At 43.9% G+C, this 27536-nt stretch overlaps 1 protein-coding gene across 3 annotated transcripts; it reads left to right on the top strand.

The window, feature by feature from the left end:
- Positions 1–1256: 1256 nt before the first annotated feature.
- On the top strand, positions 1257–27536 carry PDK1 (pyruvate dehydrogenase kinase 1). Of its 3 annotated transcripts, XM_090045468.1 has the most exons (12): positions 1258–1480; positions 4550–4691; positions 11638–11709; positions 13186–13370; positions 13663–13758; positions 14066–14143; positions 16120–16196; positions 19827–19925; positions 20940–21050; positions 23395–23508; positions 23666–23798; positions 24904–27536. In XM_090045468.1, exons 1-12 carry the CDS (start codon positions 1363–1365, stop codon positions 24975–24977), a joined length of 1299 nt encoding a protein of 432 aa, XP_089901594.1. In that variant the 5' UTR covers positions 1258–1362; the 3' UTR covers positions 24978–27536. The 3 variants fall into 3 exon arrangements, with proteins under 3 accessions (XP_089901592.1, XP_089901594.1, XP_089901593.1); XM_090045466.1 differs by lacking the exon at positions 24904–27536 and having other exon boundaries at positions 1257–1567; positions 23666–24661; XM_090045467.1 differs by lacking the exon at positions 24904–27536 and having other exon boundaries at positions 1261–1480; positions 23666–24661.

Raw genomic sequence — 27536 nt, 5'->3', positions numbered from 1 at the left:
CCAGGAATAACAGATTCCACCACATGCAGGTGGAATCAAAATGCTACAATAGCTTAACATCTCTGAAAAACGATCTCAGGCAACCGAACAATGTGCTGAGGAGAAAGGGGGCAACAAGAGAATTATGCATTTCAGCAGGCATGGTCTCCTAAGCATTGTCATGTCAGCTAGCAGACCCTGGCTGACTTTTAGCAAATGTGGGCTGCAACTTAGAAATGGGAACTCTGTCACCTCTCCATGCTAGCCAGACACATGGCAAAGCCAATATTGACAGCAAGACCCACATGGAAGGGTTGACCCCACCACAAGGAGTGAGTGCCACAAGAAGTCATGCACTAAGCAGGAATCCTAGGATACTGATGCTCAACCTTTTTGACTAGTGGGATGGATAGACAGTGCCTGGCCCCTGCCGAAACTTGGCTGGTGGACCCAGTGCAGTACAGGGACAGGTGCAGCTGGGACTCATGCAGCTGTGTGGCTGTGCAGGAGGGAGGAGGGGGCAGCCTCTGTATGGGGGAAGGAGGCTTGGTCCAGTCCCAACCTGGCCCCATGGTGGGAGGGGGCATGACTCAGCCCTACTCCAGCTCCTTGGGGGGAGCGGGGGGTGCATAGCCTGATCTAGGCCACGCAGGTTCATAGCCTGGCTCTGATCCTCTGCATGGGTTTGGGGTTTTGGCAGCCGTGTGGAGTGGCAGAATTAACTGCCACTGTTCCCTGGCACCACATTTCCTGACCCTTTGGGAGCCCCACAGGCCAGATCCCAAGGCTCTACGGTCTGTATTTGGCGCAGAGGCCGCCAGTTGAGTGCCACTGCCTCACACCACAAACCGCTTCGTGAATGGGGAGAGAGCCAAGAGGATGCATGCGATGGCCAGCCATGAATCTGCAACAAGTCTAGGAAACAATCTGTGGGGAAAGTCTGAAAGAACTAGAATGGGCTAGTGTGGGGAGAAGGCCGCGGTGGGGCTGGACAGCAGTCTTCAAACACCTGACGGGTGGTTATAGGGAGGATGAGCGGCTGCCAGAGGCAGGGCAGGGCGCTGTGGAGTGGGGGAAGCCGAGGCTGGCTGCCGGGCAGTACTTGCACGCTGCCAGCGAGCGGGCGGCTGGACACTCCGCTCCGCTCCGCTCAGTCACCTGCTGCTCGCGTCCCCTTTCTTCCCGCCAGAGGCGGAGCGGGCGCATAGCTGGAGCGCTCCCCGCCAGGTCCTGCCCCCCGCAGCCTCCGGGCCAGCTGCAAACCAGCTTTGCCCGCCCCTTCCCTCCTCTGCCTCCTCCCGGCGTCAGGCGGCGCGGCGCTGCGCGAGGCGGGGCCGGGCCGGGCCGAAGGATGGCGGCGGGCCCGGCCTGAGCGGGGCTGCCATGCGGCTGCTGCGGGCGCTGCGGTGCTGCGTGTCGCTGGCCGGGCTGCCGCAGCAGGTGGACTTCTACGCCCGCTTCTCGCCCTCACCCCTCTCCATGAAGCAGTTCCTGGACTTCGGTGAGCGCCCTGCTAGGGGGGACAGCCCCGGCCCCGGCCCCGGCCCCGGCAGGCTCCCGCGCGGCCTCCCTGCTCCGGCCCGGCGAGGTGAGGTGGGGCAGGAGTGTTTTGTCTTGCCCTGCCCTGCCGTGCGCTCTGAGGGCGCCTTCACTGCCGGGCGGGAACAGGGGGAGGCCCCTGCCTTTGTGTGCAGCAGCCTTGGGGGTGTCTGGCCTCTCAGTTGCTGAAATGTTCTCGGCGTCCTGGAGAAGTGGGGCTGGCGGGCTCCTCCAGCGGGCACCTAGTCCCACCCCTGCCCGAGGACGGATGGCGGGGTCGTCCCTGTTCAGACTGGCCTATACAAATCCATAACCTGAGCTCTTCCTAAAACCGTCCTCAACAAAGCTTGCAGCTTCAGGCAGCCTGACTTTAGCCGCAGCAGAAGTTGTGTGGTTGGGGAAGCAATGACAAGCCATGCCGTACCAAGCAAAGCATCCAGCAGCCCAGGCTTGGTGGGTGAGGGCACACGGCTGCCTTGGGATGCACCTTGTTTAGAGGAGTGGGGGGACGTGGGTGGAACACCTGTTGATGCGCTCTGGGTACTTGGAAAGGGAGGAAATAGCAAATACAACATCACGATGGGTGTCTTTGCTATAGGCCCCAGACGGGAGGATAAGCTGGATGATGATTTGATTTGATATCTTTTTGTTTTTTTAACGTCAAGTAGATCTAATGGAGGCATTCCTCCCTGCTTGCCCCTCCGGTCATATGGGTGAGGGCAAGTGAAACTAAGGGGCATCCGAACCACAAGCCTCTGGGCTTGTGCCTGCATGTAGGATGCCCACCAAAGGATTTGAGAACATCTGAAGCCCCAGGTGGGGGCCAAGGATGTTTGCCGGTTGTAGGGCCACTTATGGTTCTGGACTGACTCACAGATTTGGAATTGATTTGGCTTGGGACATGGAAAAAATTAAATAATAATAATAAAAAGATCTAATGGAAGCATTCAAATCATAGGGCTTGGTCTGTTTGAGGAACTTTATCTGTGTCCTGCATGGCAGTTAATGTGCCCAGCATTTTTATAAGATGAGCTTGAGAACTTAAATTCAATAAGCCTGGACACTAAGTACACCAGGGATTTAACATAGTGACTTCATGGCCCATTATAATCTACTTGATAACTTCTGCACTTCACTGGTGATAACAACCCTCTTGAGCAATCTTTTTTTACTCATGCTTTTGTTCTGTCTGCCACTTAGCTCTGCTGTGTTGCTTCCCTCCCAGAGGAAGGGTACCGTGATACGCTTACATCTATTCCAGCTGGGCAGTTGGCCCATTAAAATAGATCACCCACAAGAATTCTTGCCTCTTTGCAATTTTTAAAGAGTTATGATTATGTTAAGCCTTGTTGAACTTAGGCTAGGAGCAGACATTGCATTAGTCCCAGGACACATTGTGACCATGTTTCTGCCAGATAATAAAAGTCCTAGTACCAGCATAAACACACACACTCATCATTCTTTCAATCAGGGTTTCATCAGCAGATGAACGCGCTGCTGCTTCTCTGCCATTGACTCAGTGATTTAGTCCGGAGGTTCAGAGATGCTTTGTGATGTCCTGCGACAAACTTTCAGCACTTCTTGTCTAATGATCCTCTTTAGGATTTGTCTTGGGACAACAGATATGAATGTCTGAATGACTGAACTTTGTTCTGGGATAAAATGTTTTTTTCTGGGGGCAAATGTGATGTCTGTTTGTAGCCCTAGTGGGTATAACAGCCATCCTCCATTTGGGATCGGGATCAGTGTAAAAAGTGGCTGACCTCCTGTATAGAAACATGCAGAAACTAGGTTGGACAGCCCTATCTTCTACCTGACTTGTGACTAACGTGACTGAGCCACCTCTCTCTATAGAAATAGATAGCTGAAACAGTAGTGGCCTCTGCCCAAAGCAACAAAACATACAGACAGTGGGTTTTAACTGGTTATTGTTTTAGAGAGGTGTGAGAGAGCAAGCAAGCAAAAGTCATGACAGTCTGAGCACCCTGAGAATGTGGCCCTGAGAAAAGATTATAGATAAAGATTTGGGCTAAGTGCTGACTAAGAGGAGGCTTGGAACAGTAAACAAGGACTGCCTTGTTAGTTGTTTCTCCTGTATTCATACAAACTGGGCTTTGGATCTTCATTATAATGAAGCAAAGCATCAAAGAGAAACCTGACTTAAGTATCAGTTTATTTTGATAGGAACAACCAATGGGAGACCAAATTTTTAACAGTGTTGTCAGTTCAAGAGTGATAATAGAAGGCATTTCCTGCTACTTGAAAACAAAGTACCACACACAAAATAAGTTTGGAAGTGTCAAATCATACTGTAGTAGACCCAAGTTTCAGCAGCAGGTGTGGAGGTGCAGGGTTGTGCCCTCTGCTACTGCCAGGGGGCAAGGGGTGCCTCACCATGGTGGTGTGGGGCACCTGACAGTGGCACTGAACCTCCTTGTCTGGCCGTGCTCTGATCTGCTGTGCTTGGTCCTGTCAACTGGGCTGCAGAGGCGCCAGGGGGAGGGCACCACACCAGGGAGCCCTGAGTCCCCAGCCAGCCTGCATCCACCCCTTCTCCCCACTGCCACTCCAGCCATGCTGCCTGTGGAGGAGGGGGAACTGGGCTCTGCTCTGCTCCCGTTATAGCAGTTGAGGCACTGTTAGGCTTCCAAATTGCTTTAAAATTGTAAATATATCAATAAAACATTGTGTTCAACTGATACCTATACATATAGTGGCATTTCATTTTAATTGTGGAAAAATGCAGATTTTGGAGGTTTTAATCAGAATTGACAAAAAATATGTACACAATTTGTGCTTTTTAAAATCAGAGAATTTGTGATTTTTTTTTTTAATACAGAAAAAAACCAGAATCCCTGTGAGTGCAAAAAAATAAACAGGGTGCCTGACCAATTAGTTACCATCTGATCCTGATTTAGTGTTGAGATGAGACTGCAAAAGTGTGCGCAGATAAGTAGATTTTTCTGTGTGTTAACCACAGGTGTTAACTTTACTCTTATTTTTTTTCCTCCCAAATATTTTTTTGACTTAGGATCAGAAAATGCTTGTGAAAAGACTTCATTTATGTTTTTACGTCAAGAGTTACCTGTAAGATTGGCAAATATAATGAAAGAAATAAGTCTGCTTCCAGACAACCTTTTAAGAACACCTTCAGTTCAGCTAGTGCAGAGCTGGTAAGAACTGCTTTGTTTGTTATATTATCTTTTAAACTCTTTTAAGAGTTTCCTTTGCAATTAATATTAAGTGAAATGAATAAATCAATGATTTAGGGGGAAAAAACTGCTTGTGGTATCATTACACAATTTATTCTGAATAAAATAATTTAGAATTTAACAGAGAGAATGGGTGTGTCTATACATGTGCTTTAATGTGCATTAGCCAATTTTACAGGCATTTTTACATGTGCTGTGGGGCATTGTGGTGGGCACATTAATTAGTGAGCTGCACTAATTAAAAGGGCCCACGTATCACACATCAGTGTCCCCCTATGTGTCCTTGCACTGAAAAAATGTCAGCAGGGCACTTTGAACTAAAGCTCATCTAATGTGTTTTATTTCAAAATGCCCCACCACCATTTTTTCAGTGCAGAGATGTATGGGGGCAATGATGCACATAATGCGAAAGGCTGCTGGAGCGTGTCAGTTTCCATGCTCCAGCAGACTTGATTAATTGAGTCTGCTCTGATGCACTGGATCTCAAGTGTGTCAGAGCAAGCTCCCCGCAGGTGTATAGGAGCCCTAAAAAAACATGCTGTTTAGTTAATGTGCATTAAAATAGGCTAATATGCATTAAGTGTCACTTAAAAAATGTGCTGTTTAGTTAATGCGCATTAAGACAGTATAATGCACGTTCCTAGTACCTCAAAATAGTGGTACTAGATATAACGTGCATTAACTAAAGCACATCAATGCACATGTAGACACACCCACTACTAAGTATAAAATTTTAAACTTGGGCCGTGTGTAGATGAAACGAGAGGCATGTGCGCACGACACTTCAAAGTGGGCTAAATGCTTTTCCACTACGTCAGTGGTGTTGGTGTTTGCACGCGTCGGCCGTGTATTGTGTATTAATTCCAGCTGCTGTGGGAAATTCGGCAGCATAACGCACCTTAAATGACTTGGGGTGCAGCAAACTAAAACGCCTTCAAGGCTCCGTGCAGCTCCATGGCTCTTCGGGCAGCCTGGCAGCAGCCCAGGAAAGCAACCTCTGCCCAAGAAAAGCAGTGAGCCTGAATTTTGCACCCCCCTGCCCCACCATCCCCAGGACCTCCCTGCCTGCCTGATCTGCATGCCATCCTCTGCGGCTGTGGTGCCTCGCGGGCCGGGTGCCTGTGGGGGGTCCTTGCTGCTGCAGAGGGAAGCACCAGCCCCTACGCAGCCCAGGGACTGCTCTGCTCACCAGCAGCTCTTCCTCCCCTCCGCGCTGGAGAGGCAGGTGTCAGTGGGATGTGTACATGATGTGTGGGTTTAATCAGCTCTAAATTGAAGCTGTGTTTTTTAAAACCTACTGCTTCAATTTAGGGCCCCTGTTTCGTCTACACACGCCCTTATAAACCAGCCTATATTTGATTGAGAATTTTAAATATTTGGTTGCTAGTTCATGACATGTACATTTTCTTTCTTAGGATATACAAATGGTTAGTTGGTTTCACTCTTTTAGTTTGACTGGTTATCTGCCATTACTTCAAACACCTTTTAATTGTTATTTCATTCAAGGATACAGCCCCGCAGCATAACCTATATTGTTTGCTCCTGAATGTATTATCTTGCATTTAATTGTTGAAAGTCATGTTGTTCAAGTGAACCAACCTTGAGGAGTAATTCAGAGGAGCCTATATCACTGGCTTTTCTCTTTATTTGCTCTTGGGCCAATATATGTCATCTGTAATCTGTAATGTTAGTGTCAGTTTCTTTCAGTTTGGCATGCTGACCAGCTCTAGGCCAACAATAGATCATTGTAGGACCTCATCTGAAACACCCAAGGGGATAATGCCCTGTTTAGTTAGCTTATGATCCACTAGCCAGTTTATTATATATACATTTGATAGGGGTTATATTGATTCATTGTAGTAAATGTTTTATAACATCATGATGTAGGATTAAGTCAGATGTCTTATAGGTTATATACATTATGTCTCTTTTCATTTTTTTTATATTAAATTGGTTCATAATTTGACAAGATCTGTTCTGTGTAAAAGCAGGTTGGTTGCCACTTATGGTACTGTTGTTTAATTATGGAGTCTCTTATCAGCTACCTGTTATTTTGCCTAGTATCAGTTGCCCACTGCTGCTTTTAGCTTCCCTGTTTTGTTGTTGTTTTTTTTAAATGCAACTTTGCTTTATCTTAACTAGAATGGTGTTAAATAAAAAACGTGTTTTGTTTGTGTTCAAGTGTCTAGAAGGTTCTCATTCAGTTATTACTCATTTTTGTGCTACCCTTCATTCCACTCATTGAACTTTCAGAGTTTTGGTTTTTTTTGAACTTTGGCCCTTTTAAAGCTTCAAGTACATGTTACTCATAGCAACCCTTCTGTTTGCACATTACTAGAATTAGGCTGTGATTGCTTGCATCAAGGAGACTCAGTTTTCAGTTCAGTGGTCAGTCTATCCTTATCCATCAGAGTGAGGTCCAGTGCACAGAGAATTTTACTTCCAATTTGTGTGCAAAAAATGTTAAAAATATATCGCCTAGGTGTTGGAATTCTGAGCGTGTTTCACTAGTAGCAACATGAGACTTTTGACATAGGTCCTTGAGAACAGAGTCTCTTATAATAAAGCAATTTCTTCCTTCATGTTACAGGTTGTAGGTTAAACGTACTACCTCATTTACCCACATCCAAGATGAGTCGTGTGTCCCCCTCCCCTGCCCCCCACCTTTGACATGGAGAGTGCAGGTGCAGGGTAGGCCATATGGTGCAGGGCTCAGAGAGGTGTAGGGGAAGCACAAGGGAGACCACATGGTGCCAGTAGGGGAGAGACTGTGCAGTGTGTGGCCTGAGAGGAGCCTGGGGGAGACTGCACAGAGGCAGGTGAGCTGCTGTTGCTGCTGCCACTGCCATTGCCTAGCTGGAGGCAGAACCTGAGCTGCTGCATGGAGTAAATAATGGCTTGTGAGGGGACAGAGCCAACAGCCAGGGTGGGGGGGGTCAGGTGCCAGGGCGGCAAGTGGCCCAGGTGGCAGGGGGAAAGGAAGACACTCTGGAGGGACAAGTGGTTGGGGGTGGAGAGGCCACAGGGGGCATGTTCTGTGGGTGCAAGGAATGGGGGTTAGGCCACTCATCCCTTGCCACTGTTTTCTCTGCTGCAGCAGCAGGGGCATGAATTTAAGATGGCCCCCCAATAATTAGCTTCTGTACAAGGAAAATTGTAACATTCGGAACAAAGTCATAATTTTCCATGTATAGAATTTAATTATTTGGGGAAGGGTTAAAGTCATCCTGTTGAAGTCATCTTGGACTTAGGTGAATGAATACTCATTCTGTTTCCTCCCTCTCCCCCCCCACAGTTTTGGGAGAGAAGTCTGATATACTCCACACCTAATAATCCCTTCTCATTTATTAGTTGGGTTATTAATTTTTGATTGTTCCAGGTACTGTTCTTTGAACTTACCTGTTTTTGATTTAGAGTTGCTCCTTGCCTTTCTTTCCTCTCTTTTTTAAGTGGCGTATATCCAGTTGATTTTTTTTTTTTTTAACATTCCAGGCCTGTTTTGTTTTGTTTTTACGTTTTCATTTGAGTTAATTAATTTCATTATCAGATTCTTCTTGGTTTTCTTGCTCGTCTAGTACTGGCATATACGTAACAGATTTCCCACCCCCTGGTATTGCTTGATTCTTTATACTCGTGCCACTTTGGGTCTGTGTAGAGTGTTTCCCTCACTTCAGATGCTAATTTTAAGCACTAACTACTTTCAGGTCACCTTCTGTTAAGGCAGAAGCTGTCAAATCATTCAATCCTCTGTTCTACAAGATCAGAACCCTCTATAGTATATAACACTACTTAGATAGCTAACAGTTTACAATCTTCTATCCTCTTACCTCCACAGAACAGAAGTGATCTCAGAGATCCTCTGTATTGTCCTCATTTTCTGTTCTTTTTGAGGATTCTGTAGCTTTCTTGATCTGAACTAGGATACTGTGTCTAATAGATACCAGGTTTCCCACATACAACACGAACCTTTTGCAAAATTGGGTTGTGTATTATTAAGCAGAGAAACTGATTTTCTGCCCAGGATAGAAGTTCCTGGCTTTGATTTCTGCTCCACAGTGCAGCAGCTGCAGTATTACTATTCAAGCAGCTGAGAGAGTTAGTAGTCTTAGTGGCTCATTGTTCTTCACTTACAGATATTAACAATCATCTCTCCTTTTTAATGGTCTTGATATTCTACTAATCAATATAACCTTTCTTAGGGCAATTTTCTGGCCTGCTATGTGCTCCTGATCTCTCTTCTCCTATTTCATAGCTCTAGATTAGTTTGTTTCAAAACCATAGATCCACACATGGAGACCAGTTTTCACAAACACCTAAGGCAGGGGTGGGCAAAATATGGCCCATGGGCCGCATCAGGCCTGTGAGGCTATTCTATCCGGCTCATGGAGCATCTAAAATTTAGAAATTAATGTTTATCTGTCTTTGGTTCCTGTAAAAAATGACAGGAACCAAGGGCAGTCGGACCCAGGGGAAGCCCAGCGGCCTTCTACAACAGCTTCGTCCTGCCCTCCCAGCCAGAAGCCCCAGCAGGGACTTCTGGCCTGGGACCATGTAGCTGCCCCAGCTGGAACCTCATGTAAGTGGGGGGAGACCCTGGGAAGAAACTGAGCCCGGGGAAAAGTGGCCCCTCACCTGTCCTGTGGCTGGTGCTTTCTGCTGCAGCTGCTCACAGCCTGCATGGGGCTGTCCTGAGCAGGCACAGGCAGCTCCAGACAGGCTGGGAGCGGCTGTTACTGGGGGCCAGCTACAGGGTGGGGGAGGGGCCGCTTTTCCCCCCTACTCTCCGCACCAGCTTGTAACCCGTCTCCGCAGGATCGCAGGCGTGTGTACAGTGTGCTGGAACTCTGAATGCAATGTAGAAATGGTGATTGCCAATTTAAATGTGAGGGGATACAGCAGTGTTATTTTGTATGATGAGAGCAAGTCCACATCATTTTATTATACCTGTGTGTGCATTCAGTCTTTGTCACAACATATGATTGAAACCACTTGCCCTGCTAAGCACTCAGGGAAGTGCATTAGTTTTTCCTCCACCACTGTTTAAGACAGAAGCCTGTTTATATTTTGAGGCTTGCATGAGGGCAGTCATTCCTTTCAAATGACTGAAAACTGCCCAGCTTTGCAAACACAATCCTAAAGAAATATCTACCTGGGAACCACAGCTTTCTGACAGAAGGGTCAGGTTTAGTCTTTACTTGTGTCAGCCTTTGGGCTGACTAAACTTTGTTGTTTTAACTCTGTGATTGGTCCTATGAGAAATGTTTTTATCTCTCCCTGGATAAATTTAGTGGAAGAAAGAAGAGTATGTGTGGAGAGTTGTGCTTGTGATGGGCAGGATATAACTGGCGTGAATGGGCTATTTTGGCTCAGTGTAGTGCTGAAAAGCATTTTTTCTGGCTAAAAAGTTAGGTCTCATGGGCTAACAGTCAAATATGAGGCTACGGGCCCAGAGTTAAGGAGGCATAAATGGCTAATAGTGGAGAGAGTTCAGAATGAAGAATGAATTGTTTTTGAATGTAACAGTCATGGCCTGTAATTCTAATATTGTGAGTCAGCTATTCTAAATAATACCAAAATTTAAAAGTGGGATGACAGTTGCACCAAGTTTGCATGAGGCAGGGCTAAAATGAAAAATATATTTCTTTGTGAACAACAGTTAAGGAATGCATGTGATACCAGCAAGGAACCTATGGCTGAGAACCCTTTTCTAGCAAATATTGTAGCACCTTTATCTACTGAACCCAATAAATTGTTTTGGGCCTGAATGTGAGGTCCCATTAGTCCACTGCTCTAGTTGGCTTGAGTTAATTCTCTGTCTTCACTGGTGCCAGGGTAATCCAAGTCAGGACCTTTAGAAAGGTGAAAGTAAAATTGCTGAGAAGCCTTTTTTGAATAAAGTGAATGAATTTGGAGATAATGATAGCGTTTATAACTGCCCCTGCCTGTACTGGGAGCGAGTGGGAGCATGGGGCCCACACTGGTGTCAGCCAGGCCCAGGGTAGGGAGGCAGGTGTACAGGGTCCCAGCCGGCAGTGGCTCTATGGAGCCGGGCCAGCTCCCCACTCTCCCTGCTGGTGCAGCCCAGCCCGGCTCCACAGCCCCTGCCAGTGTGCACCCTGCTTTGGGGCCCGCTAGTGCTGGCCCTGGGACATTGGTCCCAAGATGGTGACCAGGGGGTGGGGCACCTGTCAAGGGGCAGAGCTACCCATGCAGTCCTCGACAGCTTGCCAAAACTGGGTAAGCGGCCCTCTGCCCAGAATAATTGACTGCCCCTGACCTAAGGCATCAGCTTTAGTTAATCAGGAAAAGCAGGGAGGGCCAGCTAAAAAGTAGTCTCTGTCCCTGCTTTATGCAGCCATAACTGGAAAATCTTTTTTTCTTCATTCTGCCTTTTAAACACAAGGTGCGCATTATATTCTGGGGCGTGTTGTGTGTGAGAAAATGCAGCATTTTAAGTTGCAAGGTAAACAGCATATACTGTGCTGAAACTATTACAACCTTTTTCTGAGAATTACATGCATTTTAAATTTCAAAATGAAGTACTCAAAATAGAGAAGGAAAATATGCAATTTTTTTTCAAATATAGAAAACCACTTTTAAAAATATATGATTGTGAGTTAATACTTTGCTTATCCATTTGAATGATCAAACTTCAATAAAGTAAAAAGAGACTTAATTTTGGCCAAAAACAAGCAGGAGTGCATGCAGCATAAAGCTATTTAGGAAGCTGACAGTATCCGAAAATAGGGCCTGAGAATGTTAGCGCCTTTTAAACAGTAGCATGACTATTTTGAGGCTATGGCATCTTTCCTTCTTCAGAGCTAAGAGGTGTTAAGCATTAGTATCTTTGCAAATGGAGGATCCGTGTGGACAAAAATTCATCATCCAGAACTTCATTTTTTTTAAGGTATGATCAGAGTCTTCAGGAGATCCTTGACTTCAAGGACAAAAATGCAGAAGATTCAGAAACTATTCATAGGTAAATGTATTTTTAATTCCAATATGTATGTGTGTATATGTGTAAGTCCTGGCAACATGAAATTTCAAATCAAGAAAGCTCTTTAATGTTTTTGACATTTTAGTAAGGGATGGAAGAATAATAAGAGCTACAGACTTTCACTAAATCAGGGAGGTGGGGAGGGGAAGGCATTACCTTTTGCTTATTTGATTTGACCAAATTCGAATTCTGATCTTGGAACTGCTACTTAAAACTAAAGAAATTGAAAAGGTATAAGATGGAACATATGGTGTGAGCTAGGAAGTGGCACCTCAGAATATCAGTGTCTGTGTAGTAGATGCCAGATAGCAATCAAAGCAAAAGTTACTGTTCCCGCTTCAGTTTTTAAGGATGATCTCTACCTCTGAAAAACTACTGTTATGCATTGCACTTCTAACGACCTTTTCAATAAAGGGCATCATTTATGTGAATACAATCAAACCCATATCTTTCATAAGATTAGGTCCTTTGCCCTTCTGCAAAATGAAGGTTAACCCATACATAGTCATAGCAAACAACTGTACAGCTGGAACTGTACAGCTCCAGCTGTTTGCTGCTACTTTTACTTCAAAGGATGTCACTTTTCCAATTTGCTGCATAGGCTGATGAGCTCCAGCTGATCACAGGAAAGTAGCGCTGTAACGAACCTCATGAGGTCATCTAGCCCAGTCCCTTGCTCGAGGCAGGATCGCCCCTGGTTTTAAACCACCCCAGTCAAGTGGCTGTCTAACCTACTCTTGACAGGTTCCAGAGATGGAGATTCTGCAACTTCTCTAGGTAGCTTGTTCCTACAGGTGACCACCCCTGTAGTCAGAAAGTTCTTCCTAATCTCCAACCTATATTACCTCTGCTGTTTTGAGGCCCTTGCTCCTAGTCCTGTCCTTTCCCATCCCCTACAGCCACAGATAAAAGAGTATCTCCATCCCCTTTATAATTGCCCTTCAGGTAATTGAAGACTCTTACTAAATCCCCTCTCAGACATCAGTTTTCCAGACTGTAACCCTGGCTCTTTCAGCCTTTCCTCATGGTTTGCAGGTCTCTAATTATTTTTCCTGTGCTCTGTTAGACTCGTTCTAATCTGTCCACAACTTGAAGCATGGGGCCCAGAACTGGACAGAGTATTAGAGATGAGGCCTCGCCAGTGCTCAGTATAGCAGAAAAATCACTTCCCTTGATTTTAGAGGGACATTACTGTTACTACAAGAAGTTTGGAGAAAAAGTGCCCTTTGAAATGAAAGCCGCAGCAAACAGTTCATTTTAATTTTGCAACCTGCTGCAGATTAAGTGGGTTGTGAATCACTTGGATACATATGATCTTAATTCTGCTGTATCAAGTGCAGCTGATCCTTCATTAGTTGGGGCAGTAAGTTTTGATCTTTAGTGAGAATCTGGTTTATTGAATGAACTTTGAATTCACTTGAAAGTAAAAAAAAAAAATTGACCATGTATTGATTTTAGTTTTACAGATACTGTGATCAAAATCCGGAATCGACATAATGATGTAATCCCTACTATGGCTCAGGGTGTGGTTGAGTACAAGGAGAGCTTTGGTATTGATCCAGTAACCTCCCAGAATGTGCAGTACTTTTTGGATCGTTTCTACATGAGTCGCATATCAATTAGAATGCTCCTTAATCAACATTGTAAGTGCTACTGTTTAAAGGGGCAGGGAGGAGTCAAATTGAAGGTGCCTGTATTTTTTTTGTTTTTTTAATTTGTTAACTATTTGTTGTTTACTTAAATAAGTACTGACACATACAAATGCACTGTCAAGTTCATCAACCGTTCCAATCCCCCTCTTTTTTTTTGAGGAATGCCAAAGAGGGATTTAAAGAATGTTTGTTCTTTTCCATATAGCACTGCTGAAGAAGTAATTTAATGGTTTTTACGTTTTTTTATGTTTTTTATTAAATGCTATTGTTTCTTATTTGGCAGCTTTGCTTTTTGGTGGAAAAATTAAAGTTAATCCAGCTCACCCAAAACACATTGGAAGCATTAATCCCAACTGTGATGTTGTAGCAGTTATTAAAGGTAAATTCCAGCAGACCTGCTGTACAAGAACGTTGAAAAGGTACTTGAAAATCTATAGAGTGTGAACTAACATAAAGCAGGTATTTAATTTCTCCCTTAGCTGGGACAGAAAATTTCAGTTCAAATGTCATGTTTTGGCAGTTCTACTTGTATTTCATTTTTGGATAGAAAATAATGAACCATCTGCAATGCAGTTCATAATATCTTTCATTTTCGCTGACCAACTTATCAGAAAACTATAACTGGGAAAAGTGTGTGGTGGCAATGCTCATTTTCTTTAACTTGTTTCTGCTTTGATATATTATAGATGGCTATGAAAATGCGAAGACACTTTGTGATTTGTATTACATGAGCTCTCCAGAACTTGTCCTTGAAGAGATGAATGGTATATGTTTGGGCTCAATGGGGCCTTGTTTTTTTTTCAGTGTAATGATCATCCCCTTTGAAGTGACTAACAGAAGAATGTGTTGTCCTTTCATATGCTTAGTGGGTCTTCCTGTAAATCCCAGACAAGGCTTTACATTTGTTTTCCATCCCCTTCTGCTCCTAATTATTTTTTTAAATAAGATTAGTCTGAAGGGAAGTTTTATGTTAGTTTTACAACTGTTGGTCTAAGAGCTTTCAGCTGGTTTCCTCCCTGCCCAAGATCTCATCTCTTTACCTTTTTAGTCTTTACGTTAAGGTGTAGAAGAAAACCATAGAAAGTCTTCTCTGTGACTTTATTATATATTCCATCCTATCTGCTTTAATATCTCTGAAATCCTTAATCAGATTAGACTGTGTTCTAGCTGTCAGGTATTTGTGCTTACACTTCAATGTAGATACAGTTTGTCCACGGTGGCCAACATGTGGTACAAGTGGCACAGGAAGCCTCTGTGTGTGGCACATGGCAGACCAGGGAGGGGACAGGCAGCACAGCAGCAGATAAGGCAGGAAGCAGAAGGTAGAGGAAGAGATTAGATACAGAAGCAGATTGAACAGAGGTAAGGGATATTCAACCTGGGGGGGAGGTGGGCAGTGGAGTTCCCCAAGGCTCGGTCCTTGGGCCTGCGCTGTTCAATTTCTTCATCAGCGATTTGGACAAAGGGGTGAAATGCAACCTGTTTAAATTCGCTGACGATACCAATATTTGGGGTGAGGTGAGCACGCTACTAGGGAGGGAAAGGTTGCAGCAAGATCTGGATAGGTTACAGGAGTGGGCTAACATAAACAGGATGCGTTTCAATACTGACAAGTGCAGGGTGCTGCACTTAGGCAGTAGAAACCAGCAGCACACTTATAGAATGGGAAACTCCCTTCTAGAGAGCACGGAGGCAGAAAGGGATCTTGGAGTCATTATTGACTCCAAGATGAACATGGGCCAACAATGCGAGGTCACGGTTGGCAGGGCTAACCGGATCTTGTCATGCATCCACAGGTGCATCTCAAGTAGAGCCAGGGAGGTGATCCTCCCCCTCTGTGCAACGCTGGTCAGGCCACAGCTGGAGTACTGCGTCCAGTTCTGTGCTTCCCATTTCAGGAGGGATGTGGACAACATTGAAAGGGTCCAGAGGAGGGTCACACGCATGATCTGGGGACAACAGGGCAGACCCTACATTGAAAGACTGCGGGACCTAAACCTGTTCAGCCTTGACAAGAGAAGGCTGAGGGGGGACCTGGTGACTGTCTATAAACTCACTAGGGGGGACCAGAAGGGTTTGGGGGAGACGCTGTTTCCCCTAGCGCCCCCTGGCATGACAAGGATCAATGGACACAAATTATTGGAGAGTAGGTTTAGATTAGACATCTGCAAGAACTACTTCACAGTTAGGGTGGCTAGGAGCTGGAACCAACTTCCAAGGGAAGTGGTGCTGTCTCCTACCCTGGGGATCTGTAAGAAGAGGCTTGATGCCTACTTGGCTGGACTCATTTGAGTCCAGTTTTTTTCTCCTGCCCAGGCAGGGGGTGGAACTTGAAGATCTACAAGGTCCCTTCTGACCCCGCTTTTGTGATTCTATGATAGTGGCATGGGGGGAGGGTGCAGGGTGATTTCTAGCACATCTACCAGAAAGGTTGGCTATCACTGACTTTGGTCTTGTGGACAGTTATTGGCACACTTCCAATTGTGGTTTTTGAAAATCTGGCAACAAGGATGCATATATAAACATACAAATGTAAAATATAGTTAATCAAGATTCTGAAAAGTTTTTGACAAACAGTATAGTGAAACATTTCTATTCAGCTTCTTTCTCTATTTTTGTAATATATTTTAACAGTGAACACAAAATAGAGACTTTCAAATAACCTTTTGAACTATGTGGCTATTGCTAAGACTAACAGTGGACATGTAATATACTGTCTGGTTTTCTTTCTTCTTTCCAGTAAAATCCCCAGGACAGCTCATACAAGTAGTATATGTACCATCCCATCTCTATCACATGGTTTTTGAACTTTTCAAGGTTTGTGCAGTAGGATCATTCTTTCACAACATTTTTATGTAAAGAGTGTCTTCAGCATTTTTTTAATGGCAACTTGAAACTGTACCTGTAATTGTGAGGCTTTAAAAACAAAAGGGCTAGGAACAGACATTATACATAAATCGGTTTAAGTGATCAGAAACTGGTTTAAACCTGTAATAGAACAGACATTCAGTGCACATAAACCAGTTAGAAAATGGCTGAAACCAGTTTGAGACAAACCTGGCTGAATGTAGTATCAGACATAACTGATTTGGGTCAAACTGTTTTATGTAGTGTCTGTCCCAGACACCTTGCTAGTTTAAGTTAAGTCAGAATCCCCCAGCATCCTGGCATGCTCTCTGGGCTGGGCAGGGCTCTCTGCTCCACAGCAGGGCTGGCCCCTCCCCTGTGTTCCCTGAGTGTAGCTCTGGCAGAAACTGGAGATACAGCAGGGTTTGCCTGGCTTCCCCTTGCCATTGCTCCCCCCCACCCTTCACTGCTTAAGCAGAGATCCCTTTCTCCTCTCTCCCACAGCATGGACGGTAGCTAGTATGTGGTATGCTACCTAACACTGAGAGGTGTCTGTGTGTGTGTCTGCTTAGGGCTTTTGGGAGCTAATCAACAGGACAGTGCCAGCTTAGGGCTTTTAAGAGCTAATCAACAGGTTAGCTGGTAACATCCCTACATTCCTTCTTTTGAAAAAAGCTGTTTGAGAAGAGCTTCAACTAATGAGCAAGGCTTTGTTTTCTCATGGGGTGCTAAATGCTGATGACAGAGCTAATAAATGTTCTGTTATCAAGCGGTGTGGGGGTGGGGCTCCCATATCAGAGCATCCTGCCTGGGCCTGGCTCAGCATTGGGGAAGGGAAAGGAGGGCTGCTCCAGTGTCCCCCGGCTTCAAGCCCAAGAGGCTGCAGGCATGTGCTTGCATTTTTTCAGTCCACAGAGGATGTCTGTGTGGTTACGAACTGGTTTAGCCTAGCCATGTTAAACGAATCTGCAAGGACTGAGTCAATTCAGGCTCAGGCTTTTTGAATGTCTGTCCCTAGCCAAGAAGTATCATACAGGGCAAGACTATGGTCCCTTTAGCTCAGTATCCTGTCTCCGGCAGTGGCCGGAGTGCATGCTTTAGAGGGAGAGCATTGAACCAAATATGTCTAGAGAAATCTATATATCCTCTATTCATTAACCTCCCTGGCCTCCACAATTATTGCCATTTAGAAATGCTAAAGGGAACATCTGCAGTTGTTCTGATGTTTATTATCAGCTATGATATCCTACTTTCATATTTAATCGAGTCTTCCAACAAATCAAGTAGCTAAATGTCTAAATCGGTGGCTTTCAGGTTTTCCTGACTCAAAGCACCCTTCAGAAAATGAGACCTCTTAGTTTTCACTCCTTTCTGAACAACAGAAAAGGAATCAAACAATTCTCTATTGCAAAGAGCTCAGACTAGAACAGGTTTGTATGTTTTTGACACCCTGACATCCTGGCTGAGAATCATAGGTCTTAAAGTTTACACAAACACTGCATATAAAATATGAAGATTTGAAAAATGTGTTTCTTGTCTTTCTCATCAGTACAGAAAAACATACCAGGATTTCTTTATTAGGCCATAGCTCTTCAATTTTTTCCCCTAATGTATTGAATCTATGTATGCCGTATTCTAACTGAACAAGCAAAGCAATTAAGATCTAAAACTATACTTTTTAAATGTATTTGTGGACCACTAACTTTCTTTTTTTTAATCCACTGTAGAAATAATAAAACGATGATGTCACAAGACACTGACATGTAAACTGATTTTTTTTTTTTTTTGGTTGGACTACTTAAAATGACATTCTGCTAGTACCTGAACTCCAGTGCTTTATTAATCCTTTAAAGAGAGGATGCTTGTTAAGATTCAGTTCCTCTCACCTTAAAATAAGGCAAGAGTACTTACAATATATCTCTCCCAATAAGACTTCTAGTAAAACTGTGGAAGACTGGGGTAAAAGAAGATGGTAGACTGGGGTAAAAGAAGATGGTAAAAAAGAAAGTCTTTTTTTTTTTTAAGACGACGGGATGTTTTTATTATTATATTTTAAAATGTTACCAGGAAGCAAAAATGGAAAACGACTGCTGTCTCATTTTCACAGTCATATAGAGCATATTTAAGCTGGGCAAATTGTATGGCAGGTAGCTCTGTGTGAAATTCGCTGCGTGTTTCATTTTGAAGATGTTCTGATGAATTTCAAGCTTGAAACAGTGATATCAAAATGAAACAAAAGCCTTCAAAACAGCTTTGAAATGAAACAAGGGCACTCAAAACGTTTCAAAAGTTTTGAAACATTTCGAGTTTCGAAGCTAGGCTTACTTGGCTTCAGTGCTGGTCCCAGCTGGCAGCAGCAGCTTCCTGTCATCTGGCAGGCAGATCGGGGGCCTGCACCCTTGGGAGGAGTCTGGCACAGCCCCTGCAGCCCTCCTGGGGGTGCAGGTGGGCCCCCAATCTGTCTGCAGGATGACAGGAGGCTGCTGCTACCAGCTGGGACTGGTGCTGGGTGTAGCCCGCACCCAGCAGTGGAAAGATTGGTGCTGCCACCAGCCCCAGCTAGCAGCGACAGCATGCTGTCATCTTGCGCACAGATCTGGGGGCCTGCACCTCCTGGAGAGCTGCAGGGGTTGTGCTGGACTCCTCCGGGGGGTGCGGGTCCCCGATCTGCCTGCCAGATGACAGGAGGCTGGTTCTGCCACCTGGGGCCCAACGGCAGTACTAATCTTCCTGGTGCTTGGCATGAGCTGTGCCCAGTGCCGGTCCCAGCTGGCAGCAGCAGCCTCCTGTCATCCGGCAGGCAGAGCAGGGGCCTGCATCCCAAGAGGAGTCCAGCACAGCCCTGCAGTCCTCCTAGGGGTGTGGGTGGACCCTCCATCTGCCTGCTGGATGACAGGAGGCTGCCACTACCAGCAAGTGACAGGAGTTTTGCTTGTTAACACCTTGAGGTGCAGTTTCTGAGAAACTTCTACCTATTTCTTTGAAGCATGGTAGGCTTTGTGCCCTCAGAAAGGGCTACCATCCGTGCAAGTTTCATCTGAATCAGGCAAGAAATGACAAAGTTTTAGGCATTTTCATGATTCCTCATTATAGCCTATGGGTGAAACACTGAAACAGCGAAACAGTTTTGACAAAACAAAAGGGAACAGTGCTTTCAAAATGGAACTTGATGCTGTTCCATCGCAATTGAAGTAGAAGTGGAATGGTGCTGCATCACACAGCCCTAGTGGCAGCTACTACATGGACTTCAGAGTTTTTCCAATCCTGGAGTTTTCTTGAGCAGTCTGTATCATTACTGAGTTGTTTGGAGCTTTGCATAATTTCAGAGTTTAAAAAGGAAACCTCTAGATTGCTTGACTAAACTTTCACCATTTGTATAATGTTAAGCATTCTAAAGCCTTTTAAAATACTTGTTTCAAAAGTCTGCTCTATGAATGAACTACGTAAACAGTGATAGTTTAAACAAGTACTAGGTGCTTCCTGTTTTTGGAAACTACCAACCTACAAATGCATTCTAATGAAACTATTCCTAACTGTAGATCCATTTACTATCAAAGTTAAAGTAAAAACTACTTATGCTCAACTTAAAATATTTCTCAGAATGCAATGAGAGCCACGATGGAGCACAATGTTGATCGATGTATTTATCCTCCAGTTCACGTACACGTTACACTGGGAAATGAAGATTTAACTGTGAAGGTAACCATTTTTGAGGGAAAATAGTTATTTTCTGACCTGTGGGGGGGGGAAGGCTCAGATTAGGGTTTCAGGTCAGCAATGAGTGAGAATATCAAGGATTTTGTGAAAGAGATAATGTGAATGTGATAATTCTTGTGTGAAAGAGGGAGATAATGAATGTGATGTTACTTTATCTTTTTTTTTGTGGTTAGGGTGTACATCAGTGCTCAGCAGCCTATGGCCTGTGGAGCCATTGGATCTCGCCTAGGGAGCTGGAGCTTTGGCAGTAGAAGCTTCCCCTATGCCTTGGTGGGGAGAAGCAGTGACAATGGGAGGTTACCCTATGCCAGCGATTTTCAACCTTTTTTGTATCAGGACCCATTTGTAAACACTGGCTAGTCCTGACCCAGTGCTCCTCACTCCTGACCTGTTGCTTCCAGCCCCTCAGTGTGTGGGGCAGGGGATGGAGATGTAGACTCCATCCGCTGGAATTTACCTGGTGTAATAAAAATGCATGTTCCAATCTGTATCAGTAGTTAAAATTCCTAGTAGACTGCAAGTTGATGAACCATCTTTTTCTAGAGGTGATATCTAAATATTTGTTTTGAGAGATGCAAATATACTTTTTGTGAGGTATAGAATGAAGTGGGACGTAGGCTTACTGAAGATCTCTGAGTTAAAGTAAAAGGGAGAAATAGCACACGTGATCGATGGCAGAACATGGCTGGGTACCTAGCACAGGTGCTGCACAGAGGCAGCAGCAACTTCTTATTGGTGCAGATGAAGAAATCAGGTGGGGGAAGCTTTTTTGATTTGCTGCTTACTAATTGGGAAGAACTGGTTGAAAAATGAAGGTGGAAGGCAGTCTGAGTGAAATGACAAAATTCATGATTCAAGGGAAGGAAGGATGGCTGCAGAATAAAACATCAGATTTGTCTGTAGATTTATTTTCAACTCTATTCTTTGTGAAAATCAGGTTACGTTGTGCGTGAGTGTGTGCAGGAACAATGCTAACCATGTTTACTTATGTTCTAGATGAGTGATCGTGGTGGTGGCGTTCCTGTGAGGAAGATTGACAGACTGTTCAACTACATGTATTCAACTGCACCGCATCCTCGTGTTGAGACATCAAGAGCAACACCCCTGGTCTGTATGTGTGTTTGTGTATATTTTATGCTTATTACCAGATTATATGCTTGATAATCTGACACCTTTAGTGTTAAAGATTAATTGAAATGTTCTTCTGAGAACAAACAGGAAAATTATGTAAAAATCTTAAAAGCAGCAACAGAATATATAATAATACGAAATAGGAAAGATGCCAATTTATGCCTAATATTTACTAAAACGCGAGTTTGAACTTTTTTGTTCTTCCAAATTTGAACAAATTAGACATGCAGAGCAGAACATGGAGCTATGTTCCTTGTACCACCATAAGATTTGTTTACCATCTGTTTTGGAAGTATAGCACTCTGATCTTTTGATTCTGACTGCTGGGTAGATTACAAAATTAATTTAGGAATGTTTATGTGTTTTAAAGTCTCCTGCCTTCAAGTGTACTTTTGTCATTTTGTTTGAAATATATGATGTCCTGAAAAAGAAAGGAAGTGTGTACATTATGGTAGTGTTTTTAAGATGAACCCCATCATAATTAGATTCTGTACATGGAAAATTTATAAATTTGTAATAATTTTTCCTGCATAGAATCTTATTGGAAGGGTCTTCTTAAATTCAACCCTCATCACTAAGGCAGGGAAAGCAGCGGTAGGGGGGGAGAGACAGTAGGGGAGTCAAGCAGCCAAACCCTCACCCCCTTGCTGCCTGTGACCCTCTGCATCTTTCCCTTCCTGCCCCCTTCTCCGTTTATCTTCAGGCAGGACTCTGATCCTGGTGCAACCTGGGGCATAGAACACGTTAGCTAAGGAGTGGGCAATTATTTTGAGTGGAGGGCCACTTACTAAGTTTTGGCAAGCCATCAAGGGCTGCATGACAGGCAGCCCAGGGCAGATTAATTTTCTAATTTTTTTAGGGGCCCCACAGGCTGGATAAAATAGCTTGGTGGGCCGCCATTTGCCCACCCCTGAGTGCTCCTGCTCAGCCATGCAGCAGTGGTTTCAGTGGCAGCAGCTGCAGCTTAGGCCCCAGGACCAGGTTGGAGCTGCTGCTGCTGATGCATGACCAGGTGGAACCTGAAACCAGCATGCTCTCTGGGGCCAGAGCCCTGATTTGAGAGTAAACAGTGGTGAGAAGGGAGGGGGGTGTTTGGGGCTGCAACTGCACCCCCCCCCCCATGTACTTGAGTCCCAGATTTGCTTTTTCACTTGTGTCAAATGGAGACGGGGGGAAATCTTGGATTCTTAGTGAGATTGCCTCTGGTGATCTCATCTGTTACAGATGGAAATCTTGGATTCTTAGTGAGATTGCCTCTGGTGATCTCATCTGTTACAGATGATCATAAAACATCTATTGGTTAAGTTCCTTATTTCAAGATTAGTGGCATCCCAAGGTACAGGTGTAGAGGAGGAATCTACTATTTGATAGGGATATACAGCCATGCTGCAGATCAGTTCTCAAAGGGGTATCTGCAGGCTGCTTGATGTGAAGCACAATGTTCATTCTGGTACTGTTTTCTTTTTCTTGGTTAACTGCAAGTAATTTGAAAAGTTCACACCTTTTCATTAGAACCAGCTGGTAGAAGTTGGGGTGCACATTATATGCCAGAAATATTTATCCCTGTAGATCCAGAAATATGGCAGCAGAGCAGTGGTGGTAGCAGTAATTGTGGCTCTGGGAGACCAGGAGGTGGCTCCAGGAGATGCAGCAATTAATGCTGTTGTCCCTCCTGTCACCAGATTTCTGGATCTGTGGGGAGTTGCTTGGACAGAGTTGCTGGACCTGTGGGGAGTTGCATGCTGGTGCACAGGGTCAGTCCATGGCTGGACCTGGTGTGCAGGGTTAGTCTGTGGGCTGCATCTGACGTGGGGCTGGCAGCAGGCTAAGCCCTGTACTTGCTGCTACTCAGTTACTACAAGAAAAGATTTTATTTTCTGTATGCTGCCTTTCAAAAACAAGGTGCATATTACACCGTGCAGGCGTATGCTATATTATGGTATGCAAGAAATACAGTATTGCCAGTTGCCAAAGAAGTAAGAATGGTTTCACTGCACCTAGTCTCAAACATCTACATCCCTTTCCTAAAAAGGTGCTTTTTTGGGTGGATGAGTATGACAAGAGGGAAACTTCTGGATGTATGGGAGAAAACTATTGCTTCAGATTTGGATTCCTTACTTTACTGATCCCCTAAGAGTGATTTATTTCTCTCACATGCCAACATGCATCAAGCAACATGTTTTAGTCTGACTGCTGTTCTCCTGCCTTCCCCAAATTTAGAAAGTGCAGTTATTGCCTATTACCCTAACAGCTCAACAAAACAAAGTGTGGTGATGATGATATGGTTACAGCACACTTACATTTGTCTGTCTCTTATCAGGCTGGGTTTGGTTATGGTTTGCCCATATCACGTCTGTATGCACAGTACTTCCAAGGAGATCTGAAGCTGTATTCCTTTGAAGGTTATGGTACAGATGCGGTTATCTACATAAAGGTAGAGTTTACCACTTTACCTACTTAATTGTAGTAAATTTCTTTGCCATATCTTTTTGTGGCAACCAAATGGCATCATTGTTTCACTAATTAAACTAGAATGCCTAATATTAGCTCTGGAAATTATTCTGAGCTCTGTATTCTCCTCTTGTTTATAGGCTTTGTCAACAGAATCAATTGAAAGGCTCCCTGTGTATAATAAATCAGCTTGGAAACATTATAAGGCAAACCATGAAGCAGATGACTGGTGTGTGCCAAGCAGTGAACCGAAGGACATGACCACTTTCCGAAGTATATAGTTGTCTGGAAAAAATAAACATACCTTTGTTTTCAAGGGACTGTACACAGCTGGCTTATATCAAGTATTTGAACCATATTTGGTATATGAAGATCATTTTTAGTATGCGATAATACAAAGTTGAATTCAAGAATTTGTCACAACTGTTTTAAGGAATTAGATTTGCTTTTGTCAAATTAGCTAACTAAGTGCACACTTCATTTGCTCCTCCTGGTACCTTCAATTGACTTCAGTAGCTAAAACTGGGGAGCAGGATTTTCTAGGTTTTGGGAGGACCAAATCTACTACTTGCACACCTGGTTACTTGCACACCTGGTTTGAATTGTACAATTCATAATTAATAATGTTTCCATTAGGTGAAAACTGGTCAGAGAAGATCTTTCATTTTATTATGTACTACTGAATGAAGTTCTTAAGTGATGTGAATACTGATGTATGAAACAAAAGTGTGTAAGCAGTGGTTCCCAAGTTTCACTGGCCCATGGGTGACAATACTGGGCAAGTAACATATTGGAGGCAATCAGTGATGTAACTGAAGTGGGGCAACCATTGTGTACACTTGATGTCGAGGGGAGGGGCCAAGAAAAAAGTGGCTGCTACTGGCATCTATGAGGTTGCAATTGCAATGGCAAGTGGAAGTTGTTGCTGCCCCCATGCCATGGGTGTCTGGTTGCGTGCCTATGCTACTGCTGGCAATATACTTTGCTTATTCTTTCTCTCAACCTGTTTTTATTCTTTTTAACTTCCTGTGGCTGAGAGTACTGGTGAAAGGCTTCATGGATAATATGTTGCCTGTAACCATGCCTTGGGGACCACCAAACTAAAGTTTTTAATAAATTTATGGAATATGCTATAATTTTTGCACTTACATAGCACCTTCTATCCAGTGAGCCTGAATAAGTTGTGAACCTGAATTTAGTAAAATTTAACAATTTTTTTTGTATTTAATATAGCAATTTCAGTAGAAAATCATGTGTTTCACTGATTTCTGTAGCTATCTGAACATAAATTTTACATATGGCAGAAGTAGCAGAAACATTCGTTTTGTCAAAGTAGCACCTATAAGCTAAACTACTCTCTGGGTATACCTGTTTGCAGCTTGGATACACTTATATCTCAACTCTGGAAATTACAACTCTAAATTGGATTTTTATAAAGAAGAAAAAGCATAGCAGTAGCCACTGATAATCATCTCAGGTATGTAGTACCAGTTCTTCTGGTATGACTGTTTGACTATTTGAATGGCCACATTGGGCGCCTGTATACACCACAGGTTTTAATCTTCATTAAATTAAACAGGTTTATAAAATTTAAACTTGTTAATTTTGGAGTGTTGCATCTGTGTTTACATAAATTAGGTTTTCAAAAGAATTAAGCCGGGTCCCTGGCCAGCACCACAGGAGAGCAGGACCTCGTCCAGTGCTCCACTGCTGCCCTGCCAGCGTGGGACACCCTCCCCCCGCCCCAACTCACCCAGTGCCCATCCCTGCCACACAGCTGTAGAAGCAGGGAGCTGGCAAACCACACACACGCACACACACACAGAGAGAAAAAAAAACTACATCCGAGGTGTGTTACTTTTAAAAAGCAGAGACACTTTGAAAGCAAAAGCAATTTAAAGGGGTGAACTATAAGAAAAAAAAAAGTTGCAGTGCCATCTGGTGGATAAAGGCTCATTAGATATCTTTGAGTACCCTTGTGTTTGCATGCAACAAATCTGGATGTGATGCTTTAATTTCCAGCGAGCCAAACTAAACTACATCCAAGGAGTTTTAGTTTAATGCACAAAAAAGACTTCTGAAGTGTTGGGAAATTCCACTCATGCAAACAGACAAGCAGTTGCAGCGCATGAAAGGGCAAAAATCGTGGTGTGTACATGAGCTCATTATGACCAATCTTATGAAACAAATTAGTGTAATGAATGTGACAGCTGTGTATGTTACTGAAATATGTTAACCTTCTCAGGAGCACTTAAAGAATTCAAGAAAACTTGTGTATTGATATGTCAAAACATACCTAGTACCCAGAACTTCTGGTCTTATTCTGGTCATAAGGCAAGCAGAACTTGTCCTCCAGGCAAGTAAAAGGATATTATTGAAACAAACACCGTATTAGACTGTGGGGAGGAAGAATGAATCAACTTCTGAGGGCTATGACAAGGTTAGTAGTTTCCTTGCTGCTTGGTTCAAATTGCATCTCTGGGTTCTATACATACTTTCACTGAATCCTCATTCTGGAAGCTTTCAGGAGGATGCAGGAAAACACTTGCTTAAAATTCCAACTTGTTACCTCAAGTGATCTAGCTCAGGGGCTGGGAACTTTACTAACCATAGACTATTTCTTGAGACTCAGCTTTGCTCTGTGGGCTGCCCATCTCCTGCTGTGGCCTGGTTGTTTTTGCTCTGTGCAAGTTGGCTGATCTCTACCCCTTGCCCACCCAAAAGCAGTCTCCTCTGAAAGACATAGCAAGGGACAATTTAATTTAGCGAGCAGAGGCTGCAGTGTGGAGGGGAGAGCAGCCCTTGACATGGAGTTGAATAATGTAAAGACTACGCCCTCCACTGCAAGAGCCAGCACCAAGGGATTAGTCAGCTACTAGTAAAATGAGGAACATGGAATCTGGGCCAGATGTGACAGACTAATGGGGTATCGGTGTACTGTTAGGAAGATGCAGATGATCCACCTTAAGTTGTAGACCCCTGCTTGAATCCAAACTATTAGTCTGGGGTGCTGAGTTGAAATGTTCAAATTTATTCAGTTGTTAACACCCTCTTGGCTCAGGATAGGTCAGAGGAGGGTGACACATGTTGGTCTGTCTGATCCCAATCACTGGATTTCTTGTTGTACACCTCAGAGAAGCAGCTGGAACTGTAACGTTGTAGGCTAGTGCTGTGTTAGATGGCTTTTGTTGCTTTAGCAAGACAAATCTCCCTTACCATGATGTGAGAGGTGGAGTGTTTGAGGCATTAATGCCTTTTCATTGTAGTGGTATCTCTGAGACCAAGTGTAAAGCCTGTTTCCTGCTCAAATTAATGCCCAATACAAGGCTGTTCTGAGGTGCTGTCTCAGACTTGATTGAGTCTGCTGTAGTGTGATAATTACCACAACAGCTTCCAGTGTCTTGTGGAGCAGCATCCTTGTACTCAAAAATGGTGGTGGGGCCACTTTACCTAAAGCTTATTCAGTGCTGCTCTAATTAAAGACTCCTGCCCTGCCTCCCAGAGCATGCGTATAAGCACCCATTAGGGCTATGCAAGAAAGCACACAGCCAGAAAGATGCAATTGGGGCCCAACATTTGTAAAATTTAAAAGAAGTATTTTGTACCTGTTACTTTTGACAACCTTAAAGCTAAAAGGATAACTTAAAAAAAATGAAGTACACATTTTAAGGCTGAACACACATTTTATACTAGTTCTGAAAACGTTAAGACAGATGTCATGGTTCAAGAATTAATTGACCTGACTTGAGTAGCATTTAAGAAAAAATGCAAGATATATTTTTAAAGGTTAGAGTATTACAGGTTGCCTCTTAGGACTATCTGTCCAGCACATATATGAGTATATGGGGTTACAGAAACTGAAATCTTTGCTTACATCCCTGCTATGTAGGAGCTTGAGTTTGCATTACTGAAGTAAAAAACCAGGGCCTTAAATCAACTTTCATATGTGGATATTTCAGTTGTTTTCCCCTGTCATGATTATAGTGGAAATAAAAATTACTGTAATCTTCA

Source organism: Crocodylus siamensis, chromosome 4 (assembly GCF_052110815.1).
Source record: "Crocodylus siamensis isolate JL-2025a chromosome 4, ASM5211081v1, whole genome shotgun sequence".
Lineage (NCBI taxonomy): Eukaryota > Metazoa > Chordata > Crocodylia > Crocodylidae > Crocodylus > Crocodylus siamensis.
Note: the sequence above shows the minus strand (reverse complement) of the source record. Positions and strands in the feature narration are given on the sequence as shown.